Consider the following 13056-nt stretch of genomic DNA (forward strand, 5'->3'; position numbering starts at 1 on the left):
CACCTGAGGGCTGTTCTCCTGAGGGCTGTCCTCCTGAGGGCTGTCCACCTGAGGGCTGTTCTCCTGAGGGCTGTCCACCTGAGGGCTGTCCACCTGAGGGCTGTTCTCCTGAGGGCTGTTCTCCTGAGGGCTGTCCTCCTGAGGGCTGTCCTCCTGAGGGCTGTACCCTGAGGGCTGTCCTCCTGAGGGCTGTACCCTGAGGGCTGTTCCCCTGAGGGCTATTCTCCTGAGGGCTGTTCTCCTGAGGGCTGTTCTCCTGAGGGCTGTTCTCCTGAGGGCTGTCCACCTGAGGGCTGTTCCCTGAGGGCTGTTCCCCTGAGGGCTGTCCACCTGAGGGCTGCCCACCTGAGGACTGTCCACCTGAGGGCTGTCCCCCTGAGGGCTGTCCCCCTGAGGGCTGTTCTCCTGAGGGCTGTTCCCCTGAGGGCTGTTCTCCTGAGGGCTGTCCACCTGAGGGCTGTTCTCCTGAGGGCTGTTCTCCTGAGGGCTGTCCACCTGAGGGCTGTACCCTGAGGGCTGTCCTCCTGAGGGCTGTACCCTGAGGGCTGTTCCCCTGAGGGCTGTTCTCCTGAGGGCTGTCCACCTGAGGGCTGTTCCCTGAGGGCTGTTCTCCTGAGGGCTGTCCCCCTGAGGGCTGTTCTCCTGAGGGCTGTTCCCCTGAGGGCTGTCCCCCTGAGGGCTGTCCACCTGAGGGCTGTTCTCCTGAGGGCTGTTCCCTGAGGGCTGTTCTCCTGAGGGCTGTCCCCCTGAGGGCTGTTCTCCTGAGGGCTGTTCCCCTGAGGGCTGTCCCCCTGAGGGCTGTCCACCTGAGGACTGTCCACCTGGTAAACCGTGACTGCTCCTCCTCATAGATCATCCAGAAAGTCCGTGCCCGGCCTGGAGGTTTGCCAGGAGGTGCCTCTGTGGCATAACCCTTCCATTTTTCTACTTAGAAACAGCTGTTCCTGCTCCGTGACGGTTTAGTGCCGTGGTTCTCAACCTTCCTAAGGCCACAACCCTTTAAGACAGCTCCTGATGTGGTGGTGACCCCCAACCATAAAATTATTGTTTTCGTTGCTACTTCATAACTGTCCTTTTGCTACTGTTCATGAATCGTCATGTAAATATCTGTGTTTTCCGATGGTCTTAGGCGACCCTGCTGGCGGTTCTCAGCCTGTGGGTCGTGACAGTTATGAAGTAGCCACGAAAATAATTTTATGGTCGGAGGTCACCACAACATGAGGATCTGTCTGAAAGGGTTGCGGCCTTAGGAAGGTTGAGAACCACCGATCTAGTGTTAAGCGTGTGAGCCTGGGAGGCCGGCGGCCTGGGGCCAGGTCCGGCCCCAACTCTGAGCCGGCATCGCCTTCCCGAGCCTCGTTTCCTCCTCGTCCAACGAGTGTGCGGTCCCCTGCACCACCGGCCGGCCCCCGTCCAACCCCGAAGGGCCTGCGGCCCAGGCTCCCAAAGGAAGTGGGCCGGCGGGGCAGGGAGCAGGGGCCTGGCGAGTAAGCTTGTCACTGCCCGAGGGGGCCCCTTGGTCCCCATGATCCTAGGCGGCAGGGTCACCACTCTGGGGCAGGGACGGTGCCGGGAGCGCCACTAACGCGTCCTCTCCCCGCAGATCTACCTGTCCTGGAAGAGCGGGCCTGGGGAGGTCAAGCACTGGAAGGACATGATCGCGCGGCCCCGGCAGCCCGTGGCCCAGTGGCACCAGCTGAAGGCCTGAGGCGGCCGGAGAAGGCCCAGGGGCCGAGGGACCGGGCCCCCATCATGCCCGCACCACCTTATGCACAACGCCTGGCCTGGCCCCCTGCCGCGGGCGAGGGAGGACCCCGCCGGCTCGGCCGGGGAGGGGTCCCAGAGATCACGTGGGCCCCCATTTCTAGGAAGCACCAGCCCCCTCCTCCGCCAGGCCAGCTCTGGGGGAGGGGCTGTGGGAGCCATTTTCCTGCTTTGCCCCTTTACCTTCCTGACTTGCTGAGACTAAAGAAGTGGGGGAGGTCACGAGAGCCGGACGGGACAGGCAGATCCCTCCAGAGGCCCGCCAGGGGGGCACCGTCCCCCGTTTTCTTTAAGGCGGTGCCTGGAGTGGGGAGGCCCAGGAGAGGGGAGGCCGAGGTGTTTGGCCCCGGCCTGGCCGGGAGAGGCCTGACCCGGGGCAGGTTCAGGTGCCGCCTGGGCCCTGAATGCCAAGGATAGAGAGAGCCCCTCGGGGGTCCCGGAGCCGCAGCCCTGTGTACTTGTGCTGTGTCCACCATGTGTGTGTATGTGTGTGCACGCGCGTGCATGTGTGTGTGTGGGGGGGGGCTCGCTCCCTGTCCCCCTGGGGCCGGCGGTGTGAAGACTGTGCAGAGAGGGCAGGCTTTCATGAAGTGAGGCGGGGCTGGAGGCCGGAGGGGACAGTGCACTGAGCCAGGGGCAGGAGCGGAGAAGCAGGGAGGGGTGAGGAGGGGTGGGGGAGGGCCCCGTGGGGCGCAAAGGCAGACGCAGCGGGGCTGAGAACTGGGCTGCCTCCAGCTGTACCCCCTCCCTCCCCCCCCCCAGGGCCTCTCTCTGCTCAGAGTCCTCCAGTAGCTCCTCCCCCATGACGTCATTCATCTCTTGAACATTGTTTCACCTTTTAGGCACCTACTGTTTGCATCCCATTCCGCCAGGACCCACCGGCGCCCTTCCTTCCAGAGACACCCTTGTTCATCCCAGATCACATAGCCCAGCCCCGTTGGCAATATTCTACCTGAGTCCCACTTTCTTCCCCTTCATCTCGCCCTGTCCGTGCAGACCTGCCCCCACCCCCACCCCCCCCACACACACTCCTCCCCGCTCCATCCTCCTGCTTGCTCACCTTCCCTGTCACTGTCTCTGCTCCTGCGTCTCCCGTTCTTCTCCGGGAGTGTCTCCTCCCCTCCCCCCCTGCTCCCCTTCTCAGTTCAGGGCAGGGGAGCAGGGAAAATTCCAGGGCCCAAGAGAGGAGGAACAAGTGAGGGGTGAGTGGAGGAGGTGGGGAGGGGTGTGGTGAGTTCGGAGGTTTCTGGGCCTCAGCTGCTAAAGATTCCGCCCCTTGGCGACAGCAGATTCCGGGTGAACCCCTACTTACGCCCCCGCATCCCCCTAGGGGGCCTGGTATTGATACTGATGGCTGGCGACAGCTTCTCATCCCGGGGGTCCGCGAGCCGGGAGCTGACATTGCCGGCACCCACCGCCAGGTGGCGCCAGGACACCGCAGTCGGTGACCGCGCTCTCGGCCCAAGGCCTACCCTAGACAGGAGCGGCACCCCGGGAAAGGAGAACTCTGGACAGGGCCCCCCGTTTACAGAGCGTGGCAACAGCATGGGCATTTGGGGACCACCCTCCTTCCGCAGGCGCCCCCTGAGCGGAGCCTTCTGCTCTGTGCGGCAGAGCAGACGGGTCACATTTTTCCCGGATCCAATTTCCTGACATTGAGTCGCACCCCTGCCCCTTGGAGCCCGAGGAATGTCCCGCGCAGTCGGTGGGTCGTGTTGTAGAGTGGAAGGTGCTCGTGTACACAGCTAGTCGCCCACATCCCTGGTAAACCCCCATGTCCCTCTAGGGTAGCTTTGCTTAATCTGGGGGTGGGCCCCGTCCTCGCCGAGCGGGCTGGGGACCAGCCCCCAGTGGGGACGGGAGGGCGGGGACTCCGGAGGCTGTGGGGAGGCGAAGAGAGGGTGCTGTCTCGACAGGCAGAGGGGGCCCTGTGCCCCTGCACCCCGCGGGAGGCGAGCGAGTGAGCGAGCCAGGCCCCAGGCCTCCTCTACTGCTGCAGAGCCCGGGGCAGTGGGGGGGAGGGGAAGGGGTTGCACTAATTTGCAAAGAGTGGGCGGGGCAAATGCAGCCTTTCTCCCGCCCCCCAGCCCCACCCACTGGGTTCTCAGCCAATCACATGCAGAAAGCATCTCCGCGCGGTGTCTGTTCCCAGTCTGACCTGGGGTTCCCCCCCCACCCCCCCACGCGCAGCCGGGACGCAGGAGAGGGGCGCAGGTGGTGGGCCACGGACCTGGTGCGCTGTCACTCACGGGGAGGGGCGGGTGGTCTGGGGTGAGGGCGGGGCTGGTCGGGAATGGGGGAACGAGGATGGGGGTGGGCACCGGAGCCCTGCCGCCATCCCAGGACCTTGGGCAGATCACCCACCCTCCCGGGGCCTCAGTTTCCCCATCTGTAAAATGATGGCAACAATACTTCACCTACCTCATGGGGGAGGTTGTGAGGCCGCCGCCGCCTGGGGTCAAGGCGGGTGGGGGGGTTCGGGGGGACTGGGAGGGGCTCCCCGCGAGCAGCCAGCGTGTTTTTCCTGCAGCTGGAAACAAGGCCCCACGGCGCCTCCAGGGCGCGAGGCCGGCCTGGGCCCCCCCTGTCTCTCCTCCGCTGCGTCCCCGGCCCCTTTCTGAGCGTCGCCTCCTCCGTCTTCGTGGGCCCCTAGACTTCGTCGTTATCTGTCCAGGTCCCCTTTCTTGTGACGTCTCCCCACCAGGGCACTGCTGTACAGATCCCACCGCCCAGGGCCTCGCCCCTGCCCACCGTGCCCACACCAGGAAAACAGCCACAAACACGCAAGGGGGCCCCAGACCCCCAACCCGCTGGGGCCCAGGGGTGGGGGCTGGTAGCCGTTGTTCGTATTGTGTTGGAGTCCTTGAGCGCAAGTGTTTTATTTAAAAAACAAAAAAACCCACTGTCACAAAAAAAAAAAAAAAAATGCAGTCAAGAGAAATGAAAAAGCAAAGGAAAAAAGAACCATACAACTTTCCACCACGCGCACCCTCTAAGCCAGCGAGACTTCCTCTTTGCAAACCATATTTTTGTGCGGATGGGCCCTGCTCTGGTGGCTCGGCCCGTGCCGGTTAATAAAGGATCGTGGAAAAGTCGGGCCTTGGCTGTTTCCTCCGTTGGGCCCAGCCCTCCCGCACCTCCCAGGGGAAGAGGCAGTGGAGTGAGGGGTGGGGAGCCGGGGCACAGAGTCTCCCCTCATCTCATCACCTTGGCCATGAGGCCCTTCAGCCGCACATCAGCCCTCGCTGCCCCGGGGAGCAGCCACGCTCCAGGCTCAGGCCTAAAGCACGGCGTGTTAGGGGCACCCCGTGGCTCACCTGGTCCAACGTCCCCTCCCCCACGTCCCAGGGGACCCCCGCCACCCTCCAAGGCGGGTCAGACAGACCGAAGGGGAGCCCCCGACCTCCCCCACTGCCGCCGTGTTCAGGTCAGCAGCTCCTTCCTGGCCCTCGAGGGCCCCCCTCCCTCCCCCCCTCCCCGGTGGCTGGACCTGTGGCTTCTCGCCGCCCTGTCTGGGTTCAGTCCTTTCGGGTTAGAAAAGTCTCTCAGCTCAGAAGAGCCTGTGGCCAGCCCAGCCCGAGGGACCCGGGGCCAGGGTCCTCCGGCCACGGCGGTGAGCCATTTCCTGCCTGCCTCGCGGGCCACAGAGGAGCGATAACCATCCAGCCGCCCGCCCCCAGGCCGCCAGGGGACACAGCACCGGGCCGCTCTCTGGGCACCTCAGGGGGACGGTGCTACCCCCGTTACAGGCACGAGGGAACGAGGGCCCTCGGTGGTCATGTGTCCACCCCAGAGGGAGGGGGGCCATCGCGCCCCCTGCCCCCCGGGCCCTGGCCAGCAGCGGCCTCCTGCAGCGCTGAGCCCCCACGGGAAGCTGCGCACCTTCTCCCTCCCCCCCTCCCACCATGTCTGGCCCCCTGAGCAAACGCCAGTTAAAAGGTGGCGGTTTCTTCTTTCTTCTGATCTCTGCCCCAGAGATGGGAGGGGGCCCGAGGGTCAGGTAAGTAGCTCAGAGGGCCCCTTCCCCGGAGCTCTTTGCGGGGAGATGGCCCCGGGAACTGGCCCGGAGCAGGGACAGCTGGCCAGCCGAGGGGCCAGCCTCCCGCCACGGGCTCCGGCCTTCTCCTGGACTTTCTGCCTGTTCTCCTGCCTTCCCTTCGTTAGGGCCCTCGTCATCCACACAGACTGGCCCTTCCCTCCCCGTGCCGGGCCCACCGCCCTCTGGGGCTCGCTCTCCTGAGTCCCTCCTGGGCTCGGCAAGGCCATCCTGGCCACGCTCCGCTCTCCGGCTCCCCGCGGAGACACACCGAAGGGCGACGCTGGAACACGATGCGCCCCGGCCCACGGCCCCTCTACGCCTGCATCCCCGGCAGCGGCCCCACTCCCTGTGTTCGTGTCCTGTGTGTACGTGTCTGTTGTGTCTCGTTTAGCTTGTGAGCCCCCTGGGCAGGGATCCCCGTCTCAATCTGTGTTCCGTGTGGCACCCCTGGGCGCGCTAATAAACGTCCATCCTCAGAACGAGATGCCCCCGTGTCTTCCGGCAGCGTCGGGACAGATGCTGAGCAGGCGTGAGGGAGACCCGGGAGGCAAGGAGGCGACTTCTGGGCAGGACCCGGGCCCAAGCACCCTGTTCTGCTTGCCCAAGCTCCTGACGGGGGCGCAGGAAGAGGGGGTGGCGTGACAAAGCCAGGCAAAGGTCCATCCTCTCCCATCTCTGCTGCTCTGCCAGCCAGGAGGTCTGGCTGGGGGGGGGGGGGGGAGGGTCCACGAGGGAGGATGAGCAGGTGACTGAGGACTACCACTCGTCCCACACCCACACCTGACTGCCCGCCACGGCCAGGGGGGATCTGGCTACTGAGCACTGGGTTAGGAGGCCCAGCACCCCTTCTGGGCAAGTCCCTCCCTCCCCGGGCCGGCCCCTTGCCCTGCCACAGCTCTGCTCTCGTCCCCACTGCCTGCCTTCCTGCTCTGATGCCGACTCCCTTGGCCGCTGCCCTCATGCCGGGCACAACTCCTCAAGGCCCTCCTGACCCTCCCGCCCACCTCATCCCCCGGGGCCCCGCACAACTCCGGGGCCTGCAGACACAGTGGTGTTACAGGTGGCCTCCAAATCACCCCCTCCTCCCGCTCCCCAGAGGGAGGCACAGGCAGGCAGGTGTGGGGGAGGGGCCCTAGGACTCCTAACACAGCGCTCTCTTCGTCACCGAGGGGGGCTAGCTGTACTGCCCAGCTGTCCTGGCAACAGCCCCTCCTTACGCGGGTCCCCCCCATTTCCGCAGGGAGACAGGCCCTCTGAGTGCTCTCCAGCTGGGCATCAGCCCCCTCTTTAAGCAAACTCTACCTCCCCCAGGAGCGGGCTCCTGATGGTGGAGCCGTGGAGCAGCAAAGCCAGGGGCCAGCCCAGGGTGGCCCAGGGGCCTCATCACGGGCCTTTGCCCAACCTGGAGCTCTCGAGTGAGAGCAGCAGGGAAAGAGTTTCAGGGAAACAGACCAGAGAGGAGAGGAAGCGGAAGAAGAGGAAGAGGAAGGACACCGGGGCTCACAGTGCAACAGTTACTCGTGGTGATGGTGGCTGCCGCTGCACCCTGCTCCCGGCATCTAAGATTTGCATAAAGGGAAGGCAGACAGACAGGGTGCATGGATTCCTGAGCTGCAGTCGATCTAAATAAGCCCCCCTCCTGTGTGCAGGTGGAGAACCTGAGGCCCAGGTCGGGGGGCGCCATGACTTTCTCAAGGTCACTCAGTCAATAGACCTAGGACTGGAACCCAAGCCTTCTGATGCCAGGACCAGGGGCATTCCCCCCCGTGCCATGACACGGGTCACGGGGTCAGAGGACGTTCTTGCCGGCTGCCACTCCTACCCGACCTGTGGGACCCGAGGCCTCATGTCCTTCCTCTAAGTTCCCAGGCCCCGAGAAGGCCCACTGGCCTTGCAGGAGCCACACAGGGTGAGCGTGGGGACCAGAGGAGCTCTAGGAGGGACCACGTCTGCATCAGCCCGGGACCCCTCTTCCTCCTCAAGCAGGAGGCAGCCCCCCAGCTCCCCCCTTTCTGTTCGTCACTCTCACTGGCAAGCTGACTGCTCCAGACCCTCCCCAGCCTCCTCCCAACCCAGGCCCAGCCCAGTGGCCAGCAGAACTGCTGGGCCAGGCCTGACCTTTGGGCCTTGTATGACATCAGCCCTGTCACCATGGTGATGGTGGCCTAGCAGCATCTCATGGGAGATGGGCCTCTAGGCTTGGAGCTTTACCATTTTCTTCCTTTCTTTAAAGTTCTAATTTTTTTTTTTTTCTGGACAATGAGGGGAGAAAGTCAAACCGTACCCAGATAAAAAGAAACTAAGAAGGAAAGACAAGAGGGAGCTGGAAGGAGGGAAGAACAGCGTCACGGGGGGGAGGAGCGGGGGAGGTCAGTACCAGGGAAGGAATGGAGGAAGGCCAGCTCAGCTTGAGGGAGACTCAGGAGCATCTTGGGTGTCGGGAACCTGAGCATTAACCTGGAGAAGGCCACGGCAGGGGCGGGGCTGGGGGCTGGGAGGCAGAGAGTAAGCTCTAGCCAGACCCATGGGACGGAGCCGCCTGGAGGAGCCAGAGCCTTTGGGCTCGTTCCCCAGACGGAAGGCGGCAGTTGGCCGGACGTGTCCCTCGGAGCTGAGGCACAGGGACAGAGGGCAGTGCCAGAGGGAGCCAGGGCCCGCAGCAGTGGGACCCGGTGCCCCCAGGGCTTATAAATAAACAGGCGTGGGGAAATGCACATTCTTTCTCCAAGAAATGTAATTTGCTTGCAGCCAGTTTTTTTCCTCTTCCTAAAGAAACCACCACCACGTGGGGCCCGGGCCCCGGGCCCCTGACAGTGTCCCTGAGTGTCCCTGGCCCCGCCCGCCCCGCCCATTATTGCTCGGATGGGAAAGATCTGGCCCCGGGAATGGCAGAGTGAGGTGCCCCTCCTCACCCACTTGAGGCTGTCCCTGGTGACGGAGTAGAGGCACAGAGTGCTCGTCCCATGCCCCGCGCCGTGCCAGCCACCCTGGCTGTGCCCATTTAAGGGAATGGAGAGTGCAGGCAGTGGGAAAGGCGCTAGGCCGCCTCCCCAGCCCTGAGCGCGCCGCTCAGTGCAGGAGGCCTCCAGGCAGAGTGGCTGCTTGTCAACCTTGACAGCTGGGAGGCTCGGGCGGGGGAGGGAGGACAAGCTTCTTTCGCTGCCAGATTCCAGGCACAAGCTGGGAGCAGAGAACTGGATTCAAGGCGAGGTGCAGACCCTGCCTCCTGAGCCCCCCCTTCCCCATACAAATTGGGGGGAGATGGGGAGGGAGGTATGTCCAGTGTGCCCCGGTGGAGGGGCGAGGGCAACTGCGGTGTGGGGGCCCCAATCCCAGTTTCCCTTCTGCCCTGGGCACCGGCCCCTGCAGGCCTCTGCCCCGGCCAGGCCCTCCTCCCAGGGCAGGCCTGGGGGAGCCAACCTCCAGGAGGCGGGAGGCGGTGGGCACCTGGGCGTCCACACTCCGCCAGGTGCTGGTTCCACCCACAGCAGTGGCCCCGTTTCCGGGAGGACGCTGGCCTCTCTATTGTGTGGTCAGTGCCGCTCTCAGGGGCCCCACACAGATACGGGGGGGCTGGCTGGAGCCCATGCTTCCTGGTCTGACGACAGCCCAGAACTGCCTGAAGATGGCCCCCAGGCCTGCCTGTTCCGGGCAACTCCCCCAAAGTGGCCCCTGCTCTGCCCACCGCTCCCACGGAGCTCCCCAGAACCCCTCCAACCAGAGCGGCCGAAGTCCATCACCCAGAGTACAGGCTCAGGTGCCCAGTCCCGGAGCGGCGTCCAGGGTGCGCAGGCTGCCCCCCGGGGGTCCCAGGGCCCGGGAGCCCCCGCCCCCGATGAGCAGGTCCTCTTCCTCGTCATCCTCGAAGGCCCTCACCGGCCTCCGGGGTGGCCGCCGGGGGACGGGCTCGTCGCGCTCGGCCATGCGCTCCACGGCGCCCTCGCCCACGAGGAAGACGGTGTCGGCGACGCGTGGCGGCCCGGTGACCGGGTTGTGGTCGTAGGAGAAGACGCGCAGGGAGCGCAGCGGGCGCAGGTCCGGGAAGCCGCCCAGGCGGTTGCGGTCCAGGTCGAGGATGTGCAGGCGGCCCATGCGCAGCAGCGGCGGAGGGAACTCCTCGAAGCGGTTGCCGTAGAGCCAGAGGCCACGCAGGCCCGTCATGCGCGGCAGGTCGGCGGGCAGCGCGCGCAGCCGGTTGTCGCCCATCTGCAGCGACTGTAGCGCCCCCAGGCGCAGCAGCGGCCGCGGGAAGCGCCGCAGGAAGTTGCCCTCGATCCAGAGGCAGCGCAGGCTCTGCAGCTGGGCGAAGTCGCCGGGCAGCGCCAGCAGCCGGTTGCCGCCCAGGTAGAGGCGCGCGAGGCGCGGCAGGCGGCACAGGCCGTCGGGCAGGCGCTCCAGCTTGTTGAAGTCCAGCGCCAGGATGCGCAGCTCGCGCAGCTCCTCGATCTCCTCCGGCAGCTCGCGCAGCCCCGTGCCGCTCACGTACAGCTTCTCCAGGCGGCTCAGCGTGCACACGGCGCTGGGCAGCCGCCGCAGCCGCCGCCCGCTCAGCTCCAGCTGCTGCTCGCCGTGGCGCAGCTGCTCCTCCGCGTCCGACGGCAGCTCGTCCAGGGTGGACTCGGCGATGCCCATGGTCACGGGCCCCGACCGGGGCCACTGCCGCCGCCGCCGCTCGGCATCGCTCCGCCCTGGTCGCCCCCTTGTCTCCCCGACGGGGCCGAGGCCGCCTCGGCTCCGGGGGCCCCCCGCCCCGGCCTGCCCCTGCGCCGGGAGGGGGGCCGTGCGCGGCCGAAAGGAGGCACCCGCTTGGGGCCCAGCCTCGGGGCGCTGCGCTCGGAGGCTCGCCCTCTGGCCTCCCCGGCTCCCGACGCCGGCGGACTGGCTCGGGTTAGCTCTGACTCGCAGCTAAGCGACCCGTCGCCCTGGCAACCCCCGACGCGGCTGCCAATGAGGCAGAGGGAGGGCGGGGCGGGGCGGGGCCAAGGAGCTACCAGTGCCGGGGTCCCGGCGCCGGCCAGCGCGGGCCGAGGGAACCCCAGCGCCGCGCCTCCCGAGCCGGGCGTTATGTGGGCACAGACCCGCCCTCCGGTGCTCGCCCGTCGCAGCGAGCCGCTCGGTTGGCGGTCATTTGCGCCCAGACCGGCAAGTCCGAGAAGAAGGGACCTAAGGCCAGGAAACGCCGGCGCGCAAAGCCGGACTCCGGACACGTGGTTCTGGAGAAGGGACTGAGGATGGCGGCCACCGCCGGCCCCTTCGGTACCGCCGCACGCGACCAGCTTCCCCGCGAGGGTCACTGCAGGACAGTGACTCGGAACAGTGCTGCCGCCCGGCCCTTCTCACGGCGGGTCCCATCCGAGGACTTTCGGGGACTCGGAGCCTGGCTCCGCCCCCGTCCGCGCCGGGACACCCGCCTCGCCCTGCAGGGTCCTCCCTGGTGCGCGCGCACACCGCCTCCCGCCTGTCCCTCCTGCGATGCTCAGGCTGTGTGTGGCCGGAGCACCCGGCACCTAAGCGCCTCTGAGCGCCACCCACCAGGACCACTTTCCCTCCGGGACTCTGCCTGTTGCGCATGCTCCCGCCACCGCCTCTCCCGCCCCTTCGGAGCCCTGCTGCCAAAGCTCCAGGCAGGAAGGCTCGCTCCCCGGTGTTGCGAGCCTGCGGGTGCCCAGCACTCCGTGCACGGAACCCTGGCGACGTGCTATGGGGCAGGCACCCTCTTTACCCCAGCTTTAAAGATGAAGGGATGAGGCTCTGAGAGGTTGGATGAGCTGAGTGACTTGGATGAGCTGAGTGACTTGCCCAAGGTCACCCCACTGGCGGGGGAGTGGCTGGGGTTTGAGGCCGGGTGGTGTGTGGCTCTCCGGCCTGTGCTCCTGGCCGCGGACCCCGCCCGGAAGTGGAACAATCAGTGCACCTCGGGCGAGGAACGTTCCCGAAGTGGAGCCTCTCAACCTGGTGCCAAGGGCCTTATTCATCCCATACGGGCAAGAGGAAAGTGGCCCTCGGGGAGCAGGCACGGCCTCCTCTGTCCTCCGTGTGACCTTGGGGCTGGCCGAGGGGGCAGACCTCCGGGCAGCATCCTGCCCTTTGACCCACCCCACTCCATCCTCACTGTGGCTCCAGGACAAGAGCCACACCCCCTCTCCTAGGCGCTCCACAGGCAGGGGTGTGCCACTGCTGGCACGGGGCCTTGTACATGGTAGGTATCTTTTGCATACATACAGTGACATGCATGGACCACATACGTGTACAGTTTTTTCTTAAATATATTTTTATTGATTTCAGAGAGGAAGGGAGAGGGAGAGAGAATGATGAAAGAGAAACATTGATCCGCTGCCTCCTGCACGCCCCCTCCCAGGGGGATCGAGCCCACAACCTAGGCACATGCCTTTGATCGGGATCGAACCTGGGACCCTTCAGTCCGCAGGCTCTATCCACTGAGCCAAACCGGCCAGGGATACAGTTTGAGCTTTGACAGATGTGAACAGCCGTGTAGTATTGCCATCACTCAGAGTCCCCAGGTGCCTCTTACCGTCGACTCCCACCTCCCAGGGACAGCCACGACCCTGACCTCTCTCATCACGGGTCGGTGAGGCCTGTTCTGGAGTTTCATGGAAAGGAAGTTATTCAGCCTGCACTCCTTTCGCTCCTGACTTCATTTGCTCAGACACTCCATCTAAGTGTGGGATGAAGGAGCAATAGCAGCGGTAACAGGGCTAGGGGTGGCGGGGTGGCGGGGGACACAGAGGCAGGTATTGCTGCCGCCAGGAGCCAGCCCGGGACCCCTGTCTTGGGATGGAAACGGATGAGATGCAGAAGGACCTCAGAGGGAGGGAGGGGACCCAGGCAGAGTAAGCGCGGTCCAGACCCCAGAGCTGGGGGATGGGAGGGCCTGAGCCTTAGCCAGAGGGCCTTCTCACTCCTTCCAGACCTCGCCCAAGCCCCAATTCAGCTCTCCCTTCTGCTCCTGTGGGAGAACTTCCCGGAGGAAAACCCAGCCAAGCTGAGGGGTAAGGCTGAGCGCCTCCCCACCCCGGCTGCCCCTCAAACAGATGCCCCCCGAGGGAACATCCGCTGTGAAGGAGGAAGCCCAGCAGCCCCCCTCACCACATGCTTGGAGCTGGCACTCCAGCACCAGGCAGCCCTCACGGGCTCTGCCTGCGCGGGCAGGAGCCACATGCCCTGCCTCTCCGGCACCCGCCCGGCAGAGCGACCTGGGTTCCGGGGCGCGGGGACCAGCCCTCTCCTTCCTC

At 65.6% G+C, this 13056-nt stretch overlaps 2 protein-coding genes across 11 annotated transcripts in view; one reads left to right on the forward strand and one right to left on the reverse strand.

Moving 5' to 3' along the window:
- The window catches only part of SYT7 (synaptotagmin 7), a 64111-nt gene extending 57923 nt beyond the window's left edge, over nt 1–6188 (forward strand). For 5 of the 10 annotated variants that reach the window (XM_080687238.1, XM_080687239.1, XM_080687240.1 and 2 more), the window contains one exon: nt 1604–6187. In XM_080687238.1, the coding sequence (XP_080543364.1) occupies nt 1604–1708 (105 nt within the window). In that variant the 3' untranslated portion in view covers nt 1709–6187. Of the gene's footprint in view, nt 1–1603 lie in introns of all 10 variants that reach the window. The other 5 variants (XM_080687236.1, XM_080687234.1, XM_080687237.1 and 2 more) reach the window with 3 other exon arrangements.
- A 2480-nt stretch (nt 6189–8668) lies between these two features.
- On the reverse strand, nt 8669–10665 carry LRRC10B (leucine rich repeat containing 10B). Its single transcript, XM_080640904.1, has one exon. It carries the CDS (start codon nt 10433–10435, stop codon nt 9557–9559), a length of 879 nt encoding a protein of 292 aa, XP_080497030.1. The 5' UTR covers nt 10436–10665; the 3' UTR covers nt 8669–9556.
- Between the last annotated feature and the right edge of the window lie 2391 nt (nt 10666–13056).

This window comes from Plecotus auritus (genome assembly GCF_963455305.1).
Source record: "Plecotus auritus genome assembly, chromosome: 9".
In the NCBI taxonomy this organism is placed as follows: domain Eukaryota; kingdom Metazoa; phylum Chordata; class Mammalia; order Chiroptera; family Vespertilionidae; genus Plecotus; species Plecotus auritus.